Source organism: Podarcis cretensis, assembly GCF_951804945.1.
Source record: "Podarcis cretensis genome assembly, chromosome: 15".
NCBI lineage: Eukaryota > Metazoa > Chordata > Lepidosauria > Squamata > Lacertidae > Podarcis > Podarcis cretensis.
In genome coordinates, this window is record NC_137185.1 from 17,294,022 (window position 1) to 17,316,010 (window position 21,989).

General features: G+C 47.7%; 1 protein-coding gene across 1 annotated transcript; it reads right to left on the reverse strand.

The window, feature by feature from the left end:
- Positions 1–1,650: 1,650 nt before the first annotated feature.
- Positions 1,651–21,688, reverse strand: KCNJ1 (potassium inwardly rectifying channel subfamily J member 1). The gene is made up of 2 exons (XM_079954574.1): positions 21,631–21,688; positions 1,651–2,941 (listed from the first exon to the last, which is right to left on the reverse strand). The coding sequence occupies exon 2, from the start codon at positions 2,925–2,927 to the stop codon at positions 1,809–1,811; it is 1,119 nt and encodes a 372-aa protein (XP_079810700.1). The 5' UTR covers positions 2,928–2,941; positions 21,631–21,688; the 3' UTR covers positions 1,651–1,808.
- Positions 21,689–21,989: the final 301 nt, after the last annotated feature.

Genomic DNA, 21,989 nt, shown 5'->3' on the forward strand with positions numbered 1-21,989 from the left:
TGAGGCCCTTCATTGTGTGCCTCCTCCTCGGGAGGTCCAGAGGGTGGCAACATGAGAAGGGGCCTTCTCTGCAGTGACTCCCTGTCTGTGGAATGCTCTCCCCCGGGAAGTTCGCCTGGCACCTTCATTATACACCTTTAGGCACCAGGCAAAAACAGTCTTTTTTAACCAGGCCTTTGGTTGATCTGATTTACATCCTATGCCGTTTTAAAATGTATTTTTTTTGTGAAGGGGGTGGGGCTATTGGGTTGTTGCTTTTATTTTTATTATGTATTTTGTGGTTTTATATCTTGATTTTATTCTGTGAACCTCCCTGAGACCTCCAGGTATAGGGCAGTATAATAGTAACAGTAATAGTAATAATACCCAACTCCCCCATATATATCCCAGGCATTCCAGGCAAGTTTAAGTGAATAACAAAATGACTCTCCCCTTCTTTGAGTCTCATCAACAATCTGAATATCATGCAACTTCAAGCTGGTGCTTATTGAGTGGGAAAGGAGTCTTGCTTGCGTGTGAAACACTGAAGGTGGGTTCCTGCCCATATGTAGATTGGAGGGATGGGGAAGAACCAATATAGTTCAATAGTGGAATGTATGCTTTGTCTGCAAAAGGTCTCAGATTCCATCCCTGAGTCATTTCCATGTAGGGTTGAGAAGGGCTCATGCCTGAAAGCCTGAAGAACCATTTCCAGTCAGGGTAGCTCAGCCTGTCCCAACCTGGGACATGCTGCATGTTGTTGGGCAACTTCCATCAGCCCAAACCAGCCTGGCCAGTGCTGAGGAAGGATAGGAGCTGTGGTTGTTGATGGACACAGTCAATGGACACAGTCCATCTGTAGTCGGAAAGACTACTAGTGTAGCAGTGCCGTCTTAAGCATATCCGGTGCTGTGGTGCAAAGCACCCTCCGGTGCCCCCCGCCCCGTTTCCCAGAGTTGTCCACCTTTTTTTAGGGAGGACGGTGCTGCCGGCAGGGCTGGAGGAGGCGGGCAGCAGCTGGAGGGCAGCTTCTCTGGCGGGGAAGAGGCGGAGGCTGGACGTGGCGCCTCCCAGCTCAGCTGGCCAATTTGTGCTGCGGTGACCACAGCAGACAGAGGCTCCGGGCGCAGCGCTGCTTCGGCACGGCATGGTGGAGGCGGGCAAGGGTGGCAAGCTGATGCCGGGAGGCGCCGCGTCCAGCCTCCGCCTCTTCCCTGGCACCCTCCAGAACTTGGCACCCTGGTGCCCTGCACCACTAGCCTCTATGGGTAAGACGTCCCTGTAGTAGAGACAAGGTTAAGGTAGATGGACCAATGGCCTGACTCCTGACACAGGCAGATTCCTGTGTATAAGCCCACCCAAAAGTTCCCAAAAGTGTATTGCAGAGAGTTAGACTAGATGATGCTTTGGGTCGCTTCCAGCTCTTCTATTATTATTATTACTACTACTGCTACTGCTACTGATGCTACTACTACTACTACTACTTGCATACCACCCTATCCTCACAGGTCTTAAGGTGGTTCACAATATACAATTCTATTATTCCAAAAATCTGAATGAAAATTTTATTGGACATATCAATTTATCAATTTACATAAAAGTCTCACAAATATATAAAAATATACGGATTGTTCTGTGACTATAAACAATAGGAAGTTAGCAGCACCCAGGGATTTGCTGCTGTGTACCCTGCCCTGGTAAAGTCTCACTCGGTATCCAAATAACCCAGTCCCTTTTCCCTTCTGTACTCAGAATATTCTTAGGCTTCTTTGGCGCAATATCCTAGTTTCTATCAAGAAGTCAGCATTCCCATCTCATCCGATTGAAGATTACATTTTTGTGTCATTGGTTTCCCCGACTCCTTGAAATTGGAAGCCGAGGTTGTCATAGCCCATCTTTGCTTTGGCTCTGGCATCTTTCTCGTTGTAAAGGCAGAAGGCGCAGTGAGGGGTCTCCACCTCCACAGGTTTGCCAAAGTTATGGAAGTCCACCCTGTACTTCCCTTCTTTGGTCTTGGAGACCATGGGAGCAAAGCGATAGCCCCACAGCACCTCCTCGGCGATGTAAGAGGTCCGCACCTGGCAGGTGGCACTGGTGGATTCCACCGTCCCATCTAGAAACACCACCAGCTCAAAGTCATGTTGAAGGATGGTGTCCGCCGTCATGTGAAAGAAGGGGCTGTGCTTGTCAATGATGTGGTAGATGGTCAAGGGGGAGATGAAGAAGAGATTCTCGTTTCCGGCATCAACTACGAAGTCTATGTTGACTTGGTCCAAGATGATGGTCTCCCCTTCAGGTGTGATGGTGGTTTTCAAGAGCTTGCCATAGATGTGGCTCCCAATCAAAAGGCTTTTCCGAAGGTTGGCCACCCGGATGAGGAGACATAGCTTTCCGCCACGCTTGCTGATGACGGCGTTCTTGCTGAAGGTGATGGTTTTTGCCCTCTTTTTGGGCCTAGAGATCTTGGCCAAGATAGCCCCGCACATGAACGAGTTGATGATAACCCCTAGGATAGACTGAATGATCAGCAGGAAAATGGCAGTGGCACACTGTTCCGTAACACACCTGAAACCATAGCCAATGGTGACCTGAGTCTCCAGGGAGAAGAGGAAAGCAGACGTCAAACCATTTATGTTGTCAACACATGGAGTGTGATTTATCGAAGGGCTGAACTCTGGCAGATCCTGGTGTATGTAGGCCACCACGTACCAGAGAAGGCCAAACAAGAACCAGCTACCTAAGAAGGCTGAGATGAAGATGGTCATCTTATATCTCCACCTGAGGTCCAAGACGGTGGTCCAGATGTCAACCAAGAAAACAAATCTTGATTGTTCTTCTACATTCCCAAACTCTATGTTGCATCTTCCATCTTTCGATACCAGTCTGGACCTTCGTCTTTTGTGTTCCACCAAGAGATGGGTGAAATGCTTCTGGAAATATTTAAGCATCTCCACCAGCCACTCTGGATAAGTAATTTAAAAAGAGGAACATGGAATAAACATTAGGACTGCAAGGAGCTTTTTTAAAAAAACCAACAACAACCAAACAAGGAATTGGATGGACCATTTGCAAAGGATTTCAATGGACTGGTGAATAAACAAATGTGTAATAGCCCAAGGGAGCGTTCCATAGTGGTAGTTAGCTAAGGTAGGCATGGAAATTTGCGTCTGTTCTGCTTCGTGGCTCTCCTGTAGAGCAGCTAAGTAGGCACTTCTATCCTTCACTCTCATGCAGGGCCAAAAGTCACAGCAAGGTCATACAACAGCAAGGTGGTTCCCAGGGACACATGGTTTGGAAAGTACTTTTTGCTTGGTTATTGTTGTGTACATTTGATGAAGGCAGCTGCAAATGCATGAATTAACTGTGCCGGATGGTGCTTGCAGTGCGAGTAGCAATAATGGAAATTCTGCGGTCTGTTTTATAAATGTATCAGTCATGTCTCCCGCATGCTTGCAATTCATTGCTTAGTACTGATGAGTGATCTGAGTGACAAATGTGCATGCGTGAATCAGAGCTCGGGGATGCCATCATGATTTTGATGCTGCCTGCTAGTCTTCTAGGTGAGTATTTTGCAGAAGAGCCTCAGGATTTAACTTACTGCTGCATCAAGGTGACAGGTAAAGTAAAGGGACCCCTGGCCAACTCTGGGGTTGCGGCGCTCATCTCGCTCTATTGGCCGAGGGAGCCGGCGTACAGCTTCCGGGCATGTGGCCAGCATGACTAAGCCGCTTCTGGCGAACCAGAGCAGCACACGGAAACGCCGTTTACCTTCCCGCCGGAGAGGTACCTATTTATCTACTTGCACTTTGACGTGCTTTCGAACTGCTAGGTTGGCAGGAGCTGGAACCGAGCAACGGGAGCTCACCCCATCATGGGGATTCGAACCGCCAACCTTCTGATTGGCAAGTCCTAGGCTCTGTGGTTTAACCCACAGCGCCACCCACGTCCCAATCAAGGTGACACTTCACAGCAAAAACTTAAACCCTTCACCCATTCCTCCACCGCAACTCCCACCCACCAACATGGATGTGCTTTTTTCGGTGGCTGTTTTCAAACTTTGCAACCACAGGCCCAAGTGGATCTTAATGTAATGTGGAAAGAAAGAGGAATTTGTAGAACGCCAAGCACCAGTGAGGCTTGCCTGGTGATTACGTTATAAGAATTTAAGGTCTCAAATATAGAATAAATATTCATAAATACACACCTATCTAAATATATGAACCATGTGTCTGAAATAGTATGGGAGAGCAATCCTGAAGCCATTTTGACTCTTCCAGTGACCTCAAATATTCCTCGGAAGTAAGTGAGGCAAAAGGGGAAATTTTCCCATTGTATTTTTGCTTGCAAATCCTGTCTTAAGGGCGTATTTGTGTATGAATAGGGTGAGCCTGTGGCACGGATTCAGGAACTGAGTATTAACCATCACGAAAGAATGCCCAGGATTCCCAGGTAATGCAATCAGTGACCATTATCAGGTATCCTGGCAGACAGGTTTTCTGCTGTTGACCGCCTCCTTCTGTGATGTATGTATGATTTTTGGGGGGATGGGGGAGGGTGGGTCTTGGGCTACAGGGTGAGCAATTTCAAGAGTCTCTATAAGGGCTTGTGCACCATTCTTCAGGTTGCTCCTCCCTCCTGCGTGTGGTGAGTGGGGACCCCGTTGCAACAGTTTATTTTCCTTTAATAAAGATCAGGCTTTCTATCCACTTTGTTTCTCAAATATACTCTGGCTGGCCTCTGTTATTTCCTCCTACCGATAGGGAACCCTCAAGGACTCTATATGGGCTCTGGAATACCCCATAAGGGAAACAAAGCAGTTTTTTCTTATAACAGTTGCATTATGGACTTTTAGTACGGTGAAGACCTTTATATTCTTACAGGCCTTTTAACTCACTCTTTGGGTAAGTTTGTGTTGGCCTTGGATTGTTGCTAATGCTGATTTGTATTCTATGTAGTTGGTTATTCTTGATGTGTGGCTTTTTCATTTTGAGAGGTTGTATTATATTTTTTTAAATAATTTTTTTTAACCACCCAGAAAACTTAGGTGATGGGCAGTATAGAAACATAATAAATCATAATAAAGCAGTGTCCCTTTCATTGGGTACGCCAGCATTCTCCAATGGGATGTTTGCCCAATGCTCTAGACTACAACTCCCATCAGCCCAAACCAGCGTGATGGGAGTTGTAGTTATAGTTCAAAATAGCTGGATGATGCTAGGTTGGGGAAGGTTTGGCTAATCACCTGAGTAATCTCCATCTTCTCAGCCTTCTGCCTAGGCAAGCAAGACATCCTGGCACAGGTAAGGCACACAGAGCGTGTGTGCAAAATCCTTTCTCTTCATTCAATCAACAAGTGAACCTATTGATTTATTGGACCTGTTGATTTATTGTGACCCAGCAGGGCTCTGCAGCAAGGAAGATTCTGCCAGAGAAAATGCATTAGTCTTCAAGGTGGTACAAGAGCCTAGCACACCTTTGGCTGCAGGATAAAAACATGGCCACCCCTCTGGAATTTGGATCATGCGACTGACAGAATGTATTATTTGGGAGCACGCAGGAGTATTAATGTACTCATTTCCGAGATATGCAGATTTCGATGTTCCCATTCAGCTCTCAAAGGCCTTGTGGCCATTTTTGTTCCGACCTTCCACCCCTGCTCGAGGGTGGGGGTGAGGGTGGAGAGGGAGTCCAGTTAAACTTTAAGCAAGTGTGTGGTCACAGGAAGAGGAGCAAGGTTATTTTACAGTTCAAACATTTTGTATGCTGGCCCTTACTTAGCATGTTCATGTTCAAAACACAGCCTGGAGCACTAAGAAAACATCCCTGTGCAATGGAGCATTCTTGGTACTTTTCCAACATCTGACTTTTCATTTCTCCTCGTGCTTTATTTTTTTTTTTTTTTTTGGAGGGGGTGAGGGGGTTAAGTCTCAAAACTTGTGAGCCCCTTATTTGGAGTCTTTCTTTACAACAACCCCCCTCCTATAACATACTGTTTCTGTATTGCAATTCTAGGGGTGTTGCAGTTGGGAAATGTTTGAGTTGCCAAATGCACAGTTGTATATGCCAGAAGGCTGCCATCTGTTCATAGGCTGGGACCGAAAGGAGGCCCAGCCAAGGACTTGTGGGTGCCCAGGGTGAGTTTGGGCTTTCAAAATTGTAAACAGCTGAACAACCCATGCAATTGTATTGGCTCTTTGCGCATCCCTATTACACAAATTCAGTAGTTAATCGTCATCATTGTTGGTGCATGAAACTTCTGCTACTCCTGTGCAATGCAGGAATCACAGCTAACCTTTACCTGCAGCAGAACATGATGCTGAATTGGGGTGGACCATTTTGGGGTTGTTCTTAAATGTTTTAGAAGCTCTTAAACTTTTATTTTTAAATGGTACACTTTTGCTGCTTCACTGTTTGCCACTCTGGGCTCCTTTCCGAGATAGATGGTAACGGTTACTGCAACTATTATTATTGCCTTTTTTTTTTTTTACTGCTTCTCCAATTTAAAAGTCCATGCAATTCAAAACTAGCTCTCCAGAGAGCGCAAGAGTGGAGGGGTGTTCACATTCCCCTCTTCTGCAGTGAAGTTTGTTTCTCCTGCCACAACTGCTATACAGTGGTGCCTCGGGTTACAAACACCTCGGGTTACAAACACTTCGGGTTACAGACTCCACTAACCCAAAAGTAGTACCTCGGGTTAAGAACTTCACCTCAGGATGAGAACAGAAATTGTGCGCTGGTGGCACGGTGGCAGCGGGAGGCCCCATTAGCTAAAGTGGTACCTCAGCTTAAGAACGGTTTCAGGTTAAGAACAGACCTCCAGAACGAATTAAGTTCGTAACCAGAGGTACCATTGTACAATTAGGCTTCAATTGATTTCCATTGGGGACATGGACAGGCGATTTTGTCTCTCCCCTCTGCAAAGGTGTTCACACATTGGCTAGAGACAAAGCTGGTTTGAGGAACAAAGCAGGAGCTTCTTATAGCAAAGCACGAGATACACCTGCATTGGGGATCATGTAATGTGTGAACATGGCTTTAAAACCCAGCACTGGCTATGCAGCGGGTGCCCAACCAACAGGAGTGTGCTTGGCACAACTAGAGTCTCTAACCTCACCCAGTCCCTGCTGTGCAAGTTTAAACTTGCAGGGAGTTGTGTGTGTGTGTGTGTGTGTGTGTGTGTGTGTGTGTGTTTTAATGCAGGGGAGCTTTGAGGAAGTGTGAAATTACAAACACGGCAAATAATGCGCAATGCCAAATCCAGACCTCCCTTCTCTAAATCCAGCTTCTCTCTTGCTAGGCGCCTATCAGTTGTCAGAATAAGTCCCTGACTGGGTTTAACACTCCAGCATATGCCGGGTGGGTGAGCATTGTTCTCAGCCTTTCTTCTCAAAATAAAGCATGCACGTTGTATAACGCAGGGTGGTCATGAAAGGTGTTTGCTAAGATTCAAGAGGAACCCAAAACCATCTTGTGGTCAGCATTCTGGTATAAGCTCGGTGCGATTAGAGATCGTGGTCCCCTCTTGAAACAAAGCTTACGTAACACACGTTGTATAATGCAGAAGGCTCCTAAGGAGAGTTCAGCTGAAATCTGCAGAGTAACCAGAGCTTGTCTTCTCTAATTTACCAAGGTGTATTAATTGCTTGGGCAGGGAGAACATCCAACGTTGCTGCCCTTGCAAGAGAATTCTGGGTTGATTTTAAGCGGAGGGAATGTGGCGTCTGATCTGATGGAAGGAATATGAGGTGTCTGCAGAAGCACCACTCATTCCTGAACACTTCTAATGACAAAGGTGCTTATTCCATACTTGTAGTAAGTTAGATTGCTAATTCCCAAACTGTTTGCCAGAGCCTGCCAGTTTGCTGTGAGATCTCCTGATTTGCCACAATAAATAGAATGATTAGGAGTGTTGGGATACATCTTAAGATCAAGTCAGGTCATTGATCTTTCCCAGTCCCCCAGATGTTTTGGACTACAACTCAGGTACCCATAAAAATATTAGAGTCGCCCCCATATTTAAGAGCACTGACATTATAAACAATTCTTAAAAACCTGGGGGAAACAAAAACATTTTAGTCGGGGGAAAAAGGATAGCAGCCAGGGTCCTTCTCCCTGGGGTAAGCATTCCGGAGGAGCCACAGCTAAAAAGTCTCTGCTATCTGCACTTGAGAGGCCTCCCCTGTTAAAAGGGGCTGTGTGTTGTATCTCTGCATGAATAACTGTCATCCCAGGAGGCATACCCAAAATTCCTAATGAAGCAATGAGGCAAGCATCTCCCAGAGGTGAACTAGGATTCATCCACAGTCTAAAAGTATAGAAAGATTCAGAGTAGAAAATGTACTGGGTCTGCCATTTTTAATGCAGAGAACAAGCTTCCCTTGGCTTTCTGGTGCAGTTTCTCATCAGTAAACTCCCTAGAGATGTAAAACATCTACTCATCATTTCTAAATTGTCATTTAATAGCTCCATCCCTGGAACAAATCTAACCCCCCCCCTCTTCTTCTTCTTTACCTCCATAGTGTTAATGTTCCCTGAACACACAATCTGTTCCTATTCACTCTCTTTAATCTTTCTTGCAAACATTTATCTTGTTTCATTTTACTTTCTGGCTTTTAAAGGAGTTCCCTTCCCTTCATGCACATAAACAACACTTGTCTATTTTTCTCCTTTTACTTTTCGGGATGGAAGCATGCATACCAATTGCAGCTTTTCTTTATGGCCAGAAATACATCGTATCTCTCACTCCTGTAATAACGGCTATTGACTTGAAGTTGTGATGTCATAAACAGCAAGCAGTCAAGTGGATTCAAGCTTCTGAGAGACACCTTCCCCCCTCCCCTCAAAAAGGGTGATGCTGAACCAGTTACTCTCTCTTTTCTGCTCCCTCTTCAAATCCTGACCTTCCTCTCAGGATTCTGGGTGGCAGAAAATGGGTGGCAGTGAGTTGCCATAGGCCTGGCCTTGAGCTCCTTGGGGGAAAGGTAAAAAATAAATACATGAATGTAAAGAACATCAGAAGGGCCTGCTGGATCAGACCAATGGCCCATCTAGTCCAGCATCCTGTTCTCACAGTGGCCATCCAGATGGGAAACCCATCAGCAGAATCCGAGCCCAAGAGCTTTCGATGTTCTCCTCCTCCATGAATTTGCCTAATCCTCTGAGAAAACCATCCACATCCCTGGTTCTTGTGGGAACAAGTTCTATACAGTGGTACCTTGGGTTATAGATGCTTCAGGTTACAGAAGCTTCAGGTTACAGACTCTGCTAACCCAGAAATAGTACCTCAGGTTAAGAACTTTGCCTCAGGATGAGAACAGAAATTGTGCTCCGGTGGCATGGCGGCAGCGGGAGGCCCCATTAGCTAAAGTGGTACCTCAGGTTAAGAACAGTTTCAGGTTAAGAACAAAACTCCAGAACGAATTAAGTTCTTAGCCAGAGGTACCACTGTACTTCAGCTATGTGCTGCCTGAATAAGGACATGCTCTCTTTATTAGAGAGTATAAATAGTAAAGGTAAAGGTAAAGGTACCCCTGCCCGTACGGGCCAGTCTTGACAGACTCTGGGGTTGTGCGCCCATCTCACTTAAGAGGCCAGGGGCCAGCGCTGTCTGGAGACACTTCTGGGTCACGTGGCCAGCGTGACATCGCTGCTCTGGCGAGCCAGAGCCGCACACGGAAACGCCGTTTACCTTCCCGCTGGTAAGCGGTCCCTATTTATCTACTTGCACCCGGAGGTGCTTTCGAACTGCTAGGTTGGCAGGCGCTGGGACCGAGCAGCGGGAGCGCACCCCGCCGCAGGGATTCGAACCGCCGACCTTTCGATCGGCAAGTCCTAGGCGCTGAGGCTTTAACCCACAGCGCCACCTGCGTCCCTGCTAGAGAGTATAAATGCAAGGCCTCAAATGCTCAGCCTCTCTTTTTCTCTCCATCTCTCTGTCTCTCTCTTGTCAGCTCTTGGAAGTCTGGGACTTCCAAGTTTCCACCACCTCCCAGTCACACAGATGCGCACACCCACAAGTCTAGCAATTTAGGTAATTAATTTCACTGTCACTGTCGGCTGCCAGAAATATGTAGTTGTTCGAGGAGATTAGCAAGGATGTAATGAATAACTAAATGGGTCTCGTGAACCGGGGGTGCACTGTGGATGCCCTAATCTAAGGCTTTAGCTATGGACACATTAGCGGTTTGCAACGTGGTATGGTTGTTTCCCCTCTTCCGTATTTCAAATCACATTTGTACATTGCTCTGCACTTCAAAGAGGGGTTAGGAATGCCTTCATTCGGTGCATGTTACCTGTTTGGTTCCTCAGTGCTTGCAACCTCCCTGAACTCCTATCCGATGAAGCCATCATCTGGGCAGCTGCAATGGCTGCCTGAAACGGATACACCACAGTTGAACCACGACTTATGTTTTCAAATTGGATGGAAGCTGGTTTGAGGGAAATGCACCAAACAGCTGTATTGCTCAAGAAAGTGCAGAATAGCTGTGGACTGTGGCTCATGTCTTGTGTAAAGGTAAAGGTAAAGGGACCCCTGACCATTAGGTCCAGTCGTCACCAACTCTGGGGTTGCAGCACTCATCTCGCTTTATTGGCCAAGGGAGCCGGCATACAGCTTCTGGGTCATGTGGCCAGCATGATTAAGCTGCTTCTGGCGAACCAGAGCAGCGCATGGAAACACTGTTTACCTTCCCACTGGAGCAGTACCTATTTATCTACTTGCACTTTGTGCTTTTGACCTGCTAGGTTGGCAGGAGCTGGGACCAAACAACGGGAGCTCACCCCATCGTGGGGATTCAAACTGCCAACCTTCTGATCGGCAAGTCCTAGGCTCTGTAGTTTAACCCACAGCACCATGTCATGTGTACATGGCTTCAAATACCAGCACCTCCTTTCCTCTGTTGCCTTTCCTCCTGTCTCCCTTGGTTTTTGCACCACTGCACCCCCTCCTGTTTCAGAACAGGAACACAGGAAACTGCTTTATAGTGAGTCAGACCATAGCTCCATCAAACTCAGTATTGTCTACACTGACTGGCAGCAGTGGCTCTACAGGCAGAGGTCTCTCCCAAGCCCCACCTGACTTGCCTGCAGAAGGTCCCATGCGGTCCATCTCTAGCATCTTGAGGGAGGGCTGGGAATGACCCCTGCCTGAAACCCTGGAGAGCTGCTGCCAGTCAGTGCAGGCAACACTGAGCAAGGTGAGTCACTGGTCTGACTTTGTGTAAGGGGGCATCTCTTGTTTGGCTGACTCAGAGGTGGAATGACAGGCCTACCTGTTCCATGTATGGATGCTGATTGGGTTAAAGGGGACCTTGAGCCAGTCGCTTACTCTCAGCTTAACCAGGTTTTTGAGAGAGATTTGAAGATTGGGGGAACCATATATGTCACCTTGAGCTCCTTGGAGAAAACGGTGGGATATAATTGTTGTTGTTAACTGCTACTACTACTACTCAGTTCTGGCTCCCAGTATGTTTCCAAGCAGAATTCAAAGTGTTGGTGCCCTAAATGGCCTTGGCCTTATAGACCTGAAGGAACATCTCCACTCCCACTGTTCAGCCCAGACACTGAGATGGAGCACTGAGGGCCTTCGGGTGATTCCCTCAATGCGAGAAGTGAAGCTACAGGGAACTAGGCAGAAGGCCTTCTTGGCAGTGGCACCCTCCCTGTGGAACACGCTCCCATCAGACGTCAAGGAGATAAATAACTACGCAGCGGTTCTCAACCTGTGGGTCCCCAGATCTTGTTGGACTATAACTCCCATCATCTCTGAGCTCGGTATACAGTGGTAAAGGTAAAGGTAAAGGTACCCCTGCCCGTACGGGCCAGTCTTGCCAGACTCTAGGGTTGTGCGCTCATCTCACTCTAGAGGCCGGGAGCCAGCGCTGTCCGCAGATACTTCCGGGTCACGTGGCCAGTGTGACAAGCTGCATCTGGCGAGCCAGCACAGCACACGGAACGCCATTTACCTTCCCGCTGGTAAGCGGTCCCTATTTATCTACTTGCACCCGGGGGTGCTTTCGAACTGCTAGGTTGGCAGGCATACAGTGGTACCTCGGGTTAAGTACTTAATTCGTTCCGGAGGTCCATTCTTAACCTGAAACTGTTCTTAACCTGAAGCACCACCTTAGCTAATGGGGCCTCCTGCTGCCGCCGCGCTGCCGGAGCACGATTTCTGTTCTCATCCTGAAGCAAAGTTCTTAACCTGAAGCACGATTTCTGGGTTAGTGGGGTCTGAAACCTGAAGCGTATGTAACCTGAAGCGTATGTAACCTGAGGTACCACTGTACAACTTTTGGAAGGCATCTGGAGGCAGCTTTGTATATGAAGTTTTTTAATATTTGATGTTATACTATGTTTCTATGTGTGTTGAAAGCTGCCCTTAGTGCTTGGGGCAACCCATTGAGATGGATGGGGTATAAATAATAAATTGTTGTTGTTGTTGTTGTTGTTGTTGTTGTTGTTGTTAGGCAGAAGCCGAAATCTCATAATGTTGCCTCCTTTCATGAACAGCAAGTTGCACCACCTGATTCATGACCCACAGGAGAGGAGACAGAGGTCGCTGTGTTCCAGCCACAGCCCGAGGTGTTAATGATTAAAGCCTGGAAATGACTCAATGGATCTGGGATCATGTGAGCCATTGTTACTCTCCTGCCTCTCGCCACCGCTTGCCTCGCTCCCCCACATCACCCCCATAGAATCTTAGAGTGAACTATTAACTATTATTTCCATAGAACCAAACACGCTCTCCTCAAAGCCAACTGTACCAGAAGCAGAAACGGATGATTCACAAGAGGGCAGCAGCTCTACCAGGGTAACAGGTTCAAGACTTCTTTATGATGCATAGGCTATAGCAGAGAAGTCAAATGCCCCCCCCCCCCCCCCGCAGGCAATTCCCACCCCTCAACAAGACAGTGGTGGGCAATATTGCACCCTCTTCGCTCTTCCTCTTGGGATCAGCAGCTTGGGATCAGTTTGCCCAAAGGATCACCTTATCCCTTACATGCACACTCAGCAGCTTTGGCCTTAAAAGTGCCAAATATCATTCGCTCCAAACTTGAGAGAAATCAGTCTTTTCTATGGTCAGCCCCTATTCTCTGGAACTCACTGCCTATTGATATTAGGCACATGCCTCTGTTGTATTGCTTCCAATGCCAACAGAAAACCTTTTTATTTAGGCAAGCCTATCCATCCATGCTGGGACGCGGGTGGCGCTGTGGGTTAAACCACAGAGCCTAGGACTTGCTGATCAGAAGGTTGGCAGTTCAAATCCCCGCAACGGGGTGAGCGCCCGTTGTTCAGTCTCAGCTCCTGCTAACCTAGCAGTTCAAAAGCACAAATTGCAAGTAGATAAATAGGTACCGCTCCAGCGGGAAGGTAAACGGTGTTTCTGTGTGCTGCTCTGGTTCGCCAGAAGTGGCTTAGTCATGCTGGCCACATGACCCAGAAGCTGTCTGCGGACAAACGCCGGCTCCCTCGGCCTATAGAGCAAGAGGAGCACGCAACCCCAGAGTCGGTCACGACTGGACCTAATGGTCAGGGGTCCCTTTACCTTTACGTTTTATCCATACATGTTAAGTATTACATGCATTTATCCTCTAAAAAATCAGTTTATTTCATATATCCCCTTCATGGATCACTGCCTTGTCATGGCAAAGGGGCTTGAATGACTCCAAGAAGCTTTGAGCTATGCCTTGCAGGGCCACCCAAGACAGACAGGTCATAGCCAAGAGTTTAGACTAAATGTGATCCACCTGGAGAAGGAACTGACTGTCCACTCCAGTATTTTGCCAAGAAAAAAAGGAGAAGCTTTGAGAAGAAAGTGAGAGTTTCCGAGGCATGCTCTGGTTCATGGGGTCACAGAGAGTTGAACACGACTAAGAAGAATCAACAACAACAATTTCATATATATCGTTCAGTCATTTTCATCATGGCTACTATTTTCAAAATATGTTTTGCTGCTCTTTTCAATTAATTTTGCATACCATTTGAATCAACCTGCTCAGGTTTACCTTTTTCATTAAGCACTATATCAATTCTGTTAAATAAATAAAATCAGGAGCGGAGAGGGTGTCATGCTCCCAGTGATGTAACATGCCAGGGGGGGCTGGGGGCTGTGACTCCGGGCACATTTTCTTTAGGGGACGCAACCAGCAACCCCACCCCCACCCCACAACAGGCTCCCTCACCGAGGCTGGAGCCATGGGGTGGGAAGCTGGTGTCAGTTTGCCATTGGAGCTGGGCACCATTCCTTGACGACAGGAGCTGTAGCCACTGTTATCTAACTGCTGGGGTGAACATTTGCTCCAGCTCCTGCCTTGTCGGTATGGAGCTGGACTGCCACTGCTGATGCCAATCAGCCAATTTTCACAGTTCAGAATCAGGGGCGCAAGAGCCATTATTGGCACGACAAGCCTGGTCACAAAATGTGGCAATTAGCTGTTCCCACCTGCAGAGGCAAAAGGGACACGGGTGGTGCTGTGGGTTAAACCACAGAGCCTAGGACTTGCCGATCAGAAGGTTGGCGGTTCGAATCCCCGTAACGGGGTGAGCTCCCGTTGCTCGGTCCTTGCTCCTGCCAACCTAGCAGTTCGAAAGCACGTCAGAGTGCAAGTAGATTAATAGGTACTGCTCCGGCGGGAAGGTAAATGACGTTTTCGTGCGGTGCTCTGGATCACCAGAAGCGGCTTAGTCATGCTGGCCACATGACCCGGAAGCTGTACGCCGGCTCCCTCGGCCAATAAAGCGAGATGAGCACCGCAACCCCAGAGTTGGTCACGACTGGACCTAATGGTCAGGGGTCCCTTTACCTATTTACCTGCAGAGGCAGCCCTGGGGAGAGGCTCTTTCAGAGATGCTCTAGGTTTACAGACTCAGAGGTTGCTGCAGAGTGGGGAAAGATCGTTCAGCTAAGCTCCTTAAGGTTGGCCTCATCCACAATATACATTTAAAGCAGCACCATACCAGATTAAACAGCTGTGGCTTCCTCCAAGGAATTCTTGAAAATGCAGTTTGATGTTAGCAGATTCCCTAGTCCTCTCTTGGACCAGAAATTCTCAGAGTGGTTTAACTGTCAATCCCTTTCTCTAGGAAACACTGGGAATTGTAGCTCTGTAAGGGGGACGCAGGTGGCGCTGTGGGTTAAAGCCTCAGTGCCTAGGGCTTGCCGATCGAAAGGTCGGCGGTTCGAATCCCTGTGCCGAGGTGCGCTCCCGCTGCTCGGTCCCAGCGCCTGCCAACCTAGCAGTTCGAAAGCACCTCCGGGTGCAAGTAGATAAATAGGGGCCGCTTACCAGCGGGAAGGTAAACGGCATTTCCGTGTGCGGCTCTGGCTCGCCAGAGCAGCGATGTCACGCTGGCCACGTGACCCGGAAGTGTCTCCGGACAGCGCTGGCCCCTGGCCTCTTAAGTGAGATGGGCGCACAACCCCAGAGTCTGTCAAGACTGGCCCGTACGGGCAGGGGTACCTTTACCTTTACCTTTAAGGGGGAACAGCAATCTCCTAGCAACTCTTAGCACCCTTGACAAACCAGGCTTCCCAGGATTCCTTGAAGGAAGCCACAACCATTCAGAATAGTGCAGTGCTGCTTTACAGGTACAGGGGAAACTTGGTTCTTGAACGCTTTGGTACTCAAGCATGTCAGCTCCCGAACAACGAAAACATTCTGGTAAGTGTTCTGGATTTCAAACGGTTTTCGGAAGCCAAACATCTGAAGTGGCTGTTGGCTATTGTTTCCAGGGCGCCTGTGCCAATCGGAAGCTGCGCCTTGGTTTTTGAACATTTCAGAAGTTGAATGGACTTCTGGAGTGGATTAAATTTGAGAAACAAGGTGCCACTGTATAGTGCAAAAGGGGGCATTTATTATCTTAGGATTCAAGCCTTGTTCATGCATCAGGAAAGGACATCGGCTCATATCTAAGAACATCAGGAAAGCCTGCTGGATTGGGCCAATGGCCCATCTAGTCCAGCACCCTGTTCTCACAATGGCCAACCACATTCCCTTTATAGGAAACCGACAAGCAGGACCTGAGCACAAGAGCAACTCTCTCTTCCTGTGGAACTGGAATTCACAAGAATTGCTGCCCCCACTGTGGATTGCTTCCAACAATCTGAATTGACTTCAGGATTCCAGCACGATTGCATTGGTCTTGCATGAAGCCTGATGCTTGTGTGGCTACGATATCAGACTCTGCAACTGATGCTTTCTCTTCTTCACTCCTCACCAGCTGACTTCTGGAAGAGAAGCAGAGATCTCGGAGCCACCAGAGCAATGGAAGAAACATCGAGTTTTCTCCTTGACGTTCCTGTACTTTTCCACCCATCGGCCATGTAAATTCATGAGTCTATATTCTGCCATGCAAATGGGGAGCTCGTCAGCCAAGCACTTGTCACTGAAGCTCTCCGTGCATCTCCTCCTACTTGGCAAAGATGACCTGCTGCTCTGCCTTTGTGGGAACTGCACCTTTTCGGAGGAAAAAGTGATGTCCTGGGGCACTCCCAGGCAGTCGCTATCCAATCACATCCAGGAAAATTCAGGTTGCACAGTTAATGCTGATGTGGTCTCTTGCATGCCAAACCTGCTTCCACAAGAGATCAGACCTTATGTGCTAAGGGAAAGGACTGGGAAATGCAGGGTAGGGTATTGTCCAGGGGTTTCTGTTAGGGCCAAGATTTAATTTTGGAGATGATAATTTTGCTGCCATTGATATCAAGGGGGTTTTTTTGGGGGGGGGGAAGTTCTGCATATTTTTGGATCTTATTGCGAGTTTTGTGGGGAATTGCTTAATTTTGTTGTCTACATTTTGATATGTTTTTCATCCATTGCTTAGGGCTACTTCTGTCATTATGTAAGTTTTCATCTTGTAAGGCACCTTGAACATTTGTTTTCACTACGGAAAGGTGGCGTGCAAAGAAGCCATGAGGGTGTTGACAATGGATGGTGCCACAACATTGCCCCCCCCCCCCTGCACTCTACATTTCAAGCAGTATCATCCCACTTTAAACAGTTGTGGCTTCCCCTAAAGAATCCTAGGAAATTTAGTTTGTGAAGGGTGGTGAGAATTGATAGGAGACCCTCTACACCCCAGCTAAAGCTAAAGGTAAATGGACCCCTGACCATTAGGTCCAGTCGTGACTGACTCTGGGGTTGCGGCACTCATCTCGCTTTATTGGCCGAGGGAGCCGGCGTACAGCTTCTGGGTCATGTGGCCAGCATGACTAAGCTGCTTCTGGCAAACCAGAGCAGTGCACGGAAAAGCCGTTTACCTTCCTGCTGGAGCGGTACCTATTTATCTACTTGCACTTTGACGTACTTTCGAACTGCTAAGTTGGCAGGAGCTGGGACCGAACAACGGGAGCTCACCCTCTCATGGGGATTCGAACCGCCAACCTTCTGATCAGCAAGTCCTAGGCTCTGTGGTTTAACCCATAGCGCCACCCACGTCCCTACACCCCAGCTAGAACTACGTTTATCCAGAGCTGTTTAATAATCAACCTCCCTTCCCAGGGAACTCCCAGGGAATGGCTGAGGACTGCTACAACCTCCCATCCTTTTCAGAGCACTGGCAGGATTCCCTCTCTCTTCAAATCTCTCCTCAAAACCTACCTTTTCGGAGACACTTAAGCTCCACAAAGCCCAGTTCCCACATCCCCTGCCCTGCTGTGTCTCAGCCTGTAACAAGGCCTAAGCCCACACAATGGAGGCAGGCAACCACAGGCTGCATTCCTGTTGACTTGCTGCCTCTCACTCCCCTTCCTCTGTTGCTTCCTCTATGTTGCATTTTGAATTGTAAGCTCTGAGGGGTAGGGACTGTAGTCTTGCACTACGTAGAACACTGTGCATAGTGATGGTGCTGCTTAAATAAATAATCAATAGCTGTTTCTCTCGCCACCCCCAACTCAAAGTGATATTCCCCTGAAGAATCTGAAGAAGTGTGCACGCACACGAAAGCTTATACCAGAACAAACTTAGATGGTTTATAAGATGCTGCTGGACAATTTTTTATTTATTTTATTTTTATTTTGATATTCCCCCTGTCATACCAGTTGGTTCCCTGAGTTGGTTTGTGATCACAGAGGTGCAAAATAAATGTGGGATTGTTTAAACCATCCACTTCTGTGCTATGATGAAATGGAGGAAAGGTGTGTCTCTGACAGCAATATCTGATACTGTACATTCCAGTCCAAGTTCAGTCCAAGTATTTCTGAAGAGCTTGAGGGACATCAGCCAAGTTCTCTTTGCAAACCATGGTGGACTCTATGAAAGGAAGCTTGTCTTAAACTTCTCTACATATTGCATTCATTCTTGTTCTTTAGCTTCATGAATTAAAACAACACCCTGTTTTGTATTTCTAATTTCTTCCCCAAGTATAATTGATTTGCAAAACTTTGCCCGTTTTCAAGCTACGTTGAGTGATTTAGTGACCCATTACATGGGTCGCTGATGTGAAGAGGCGCGTAAGCAAATGAGATGCAAAAAGCTACTTTGCATTTGTGATTGCAGACACAGCCATTAATAACTTTGCCACACAATGCACTAAGAGCCTTCGCTGTTTGTTTGCCATTTTAATGCATCCGGTCAAATCTACCCATAGAGCTCCATTGACAGTCTCTCCATTGACAACTCCTTTGCCCTCTAAAGTGTTTGGAAAGACCTGGGCTAAATTCCATTGGTGGAGGGGGGGGGGTTGATTGTGTACAATTAACTTAAAATGCTCCATTAGAAAATTGAAACAATGGGGTGCATAACCTTCCCCAAACTACTTCCCATTGTGCTTTAGAGGCCTTTTCTAGGGAGTGAGAGGGAAGGAGGAACTGGTGAAAACTGTCTTCCTCTCTTCCATCCATGGCAGCATCTCATGAATACAACTCCACTCATGGTCAGTCTGGATGCAGCCCAATATCCATGAGGTTGTCCAAGTTTCTATCATAACTTTGTTCACCAGGGGGACATTGACCCCCACATTGAGGGGGTGCGGCCACTTGATGTACCTATAGTTGGTGCCCCTGTTGTTCACCAAAAAGTTACTAAAGCATAGGTAAAGGTAAAGGGGCCCCTGCCCATTATGGCCGACTCTGGGGTTGCAGCGCTCATCTCGCTTTATTGGCCAAGGGAGCCGGCGTACAGCTTCCGGGTCATGTGGCCAGCATTACTAAGCCACTTCTGGTGAACCAGAGCAGTGCACGAAAACGCCGTTTACCTTCCCACCTGAGCGGTACCTATTTATCTACTTGCACTTTGATGTGCTTTCGAACTTCTAGGTTGGCAGGAGCAGGGACCGAGCAACGGGAGCTCACCCCATTGCGGGGATTCGAACCACCAACCTTCCGATTGGCAAGCCCAAGGCTCAGTGGTTTAGGCCACAGCACCAACCGCGTCCCTAAAGCTGCATACTAAAGCATACTTTGGAGCATTTTTAAAAAGATGTACACTCCATATTTAAAGAAATACACCTAAAAGTATGAATGTTATGAATATGTGTTTGCAATTATATGTAGGTAGGTATCATTGCAGAGCTGGTTTTGACTGCAGCTTTCTGGGAAAAGCAACACTCGGCTCCCTTTTTTCACATCACAGCTTGGTGACTGAGCACACACTTTGCATTCAGGAAGCCCCAAGTTAACTTCCTGCCATGTCTAGTAAAAAGGGGACCAGGATAGCAGGGTTGGGATAGACCCTTCCCTGAAACCTCAAAGGATTACTGTTACTCAGAGAAATACTGGGATTCATGGACCAGTTCTTTGACCCAGGACAACAGGAGCAGCCAAAATGATACCCTCCCTAGTCAGTGGTCAGGGATGATGGCAGCTGTAGCCCAATGACTTACAGAGGGCACTCTCTTTTTTAACAGAAGAGAGCTATGTCTGCCCTATTTTATAAACCCTCTCATGTTAATAAATCTCATGAGATTTCCATTGCAGCAAATTAACTTCCCATTCCAAAACTACAAAAGCTCTGCAGCTCAGACCTGAAGACCTTGAAGAAAAGAGATCACCGTCTGAGCTTGCCTGTGTGACATCTGCTGGAATTAGAGGTGGTGGGAGATACAGGTTCTTTTCCAGTGTCCCAGATTGTATGCAGCCATTTGGCCTGATTTTAATACTGACGCAGCTGCTTTTGGAAAGTTTCGCAGCCATTGCTCTCCTGCCTGCAAAGGCTGTGAGGTCCAGAAGTATCAGCAGGTAGTCTGTGTGGTACACACAAGACCCTACAGAAGGAGCTGTGCAAACGACTAAGTTCCCCCTACAAGGAAGACCATGTTGTGATCTTGGTTGATCTGAGCATAGGAACCTTGCAACTCAGGTTGGCTTTTCATACCCTCCGAGTTGGCTTTCCATACCCTCCGAGCTGGCTTTCCATACCCTCCAAGTTGGCTTTCCATACACTTCCTATTTTCCAGGGACAGCCCTGAGTTACAAAAGCCACCCCAGCTTCTGATGTGATCCTGGAATGTCCCAATTTCCCCCACTAGTGCTGCTGCAGATGACCCAGCACTTGTCTTGAGCAATGGCTACAAGGAGGTATTCTGTTGCCTCTCCATGGCCTCTCCATGGCCACTGCTTCCAGCCTCCTCCCTTGGCCAGCTCTTAGTGGCTGCTGGAGAGCAGTTGAGGAAGTGGAGAGGCTGTCCCCATTGAGCCTCGCATGACGCACCAGCTCTGAGGGGCAGGCAGAGGGCAGGGCTGCCCTGGGCAGGAAGAAAGGGGAAGCAGAGCAGAGCGCAAGCTTTGTGTGTCTGCATCTAATCTTGCCTGTTTCTAACATTTATTTACTGGCGTGTGCGTTTCTTTTTGGGAATCTACCAAAGAATAAAATAAAATTGGAAATAAGGTGTGTTTTTCTCAGGACAGTGGAGAGTGTGTGTGTTGTGTCCCATTGGTGTAGTGGTGGTGGAAATGTTCTGTGGGGCAGTGGGGGACAAAAAGAGAGGGGGGTTGAGGAGGGGCAGTTGTGAAGGAGTGGGAATGTTATCTGAGGAATGTTCCATGCAGATGTGATTTTGCATCCGAGTTAATTGTGCACCAGAGAAGCAACATTGAATCTCAGCCATCAGACACCATGAAGTACAGGACCTCTTCACTCTGCTTGACCTCAACCCACTCGCTGAGCCTTTGGATTGAGAGGAGGAGAACAAGGACCAGATACAGATGTCCCCGAGGGACAAACTTGTTACAGCGCCATCCCTGCAAGCAGGTGGATGTAATTTTGGCTGGGCAACGTGGATTGGGTCCTTGGCATGGAGGCTAAGGGGACTTTAACCCTTTGCCTCCTGCTGTGGTTCCAATCTGTGCCTGCTGACAGGGCTTCAAAGGCAGATCTGAACCCAAGACTTGATCTGCTACACATGCACCCTCCCCTGCTGTCTACCCATCTCTCCATTTGACAGGTCCTGATCAGAAAAGACTTTTAAACATTGCAGGAAGGTGCCAGTCAAACTATAGAGCAGCCTTTCCCCAGCCTTTCAGGTGCTTAGGACTGCAACGCTCGCTGCCTCTGACAATTGGACCCGTTGGTCCTCCAAAATATCTGGAGAGCATAAGGTTGCTGCTGTAGAATATACAGTGCAAATGCAATTAACTGTACCCCTGGAAATGGCTTGCCCTGTTACCTGAGACTAATTTCGACCAGAAATTCAGCATATGATTGCTTCTCTTACCTTCTTTGGTAAACAGTAAGGTGAGGGATGTTCCAGCCTTTCTTTGTTGATCTTTTCTTCAGCCCCTGTAAAGCTGCGGCTTCCTAGGCTGTTGTGTTCCACTAGCTCTTGAATTCTCTGCCAAGCAGCTTGGGACTTTCTTTGGCATTTATGAATCAATGTGTGAGCTTAAACTGGTTGCCAGCTCATCTATATGCAATGGCACAATTAGGAGTGTGGCTTACTTTATAACCCCGCTGGAAGGAGAGAGAGGAGTGGCTGCTTTGAAGGGCTTAGATGCAGCAAAGGTGTCGAACTTCCAAAGCGGCACTGGCAACAAAAACACCTGAGTACAGAATGATGGCCCAGAAATTGAATGT

Excerpts from the sequence above, each read along its gene's own strand:
- KCNJ1 (XM_079954574.1), bottom strand. The coding sequence starts at position 2,927 with ATGCTTAAATATTTCCAGAAGCATTTCACCCATCTCTTGGTGGAACAC.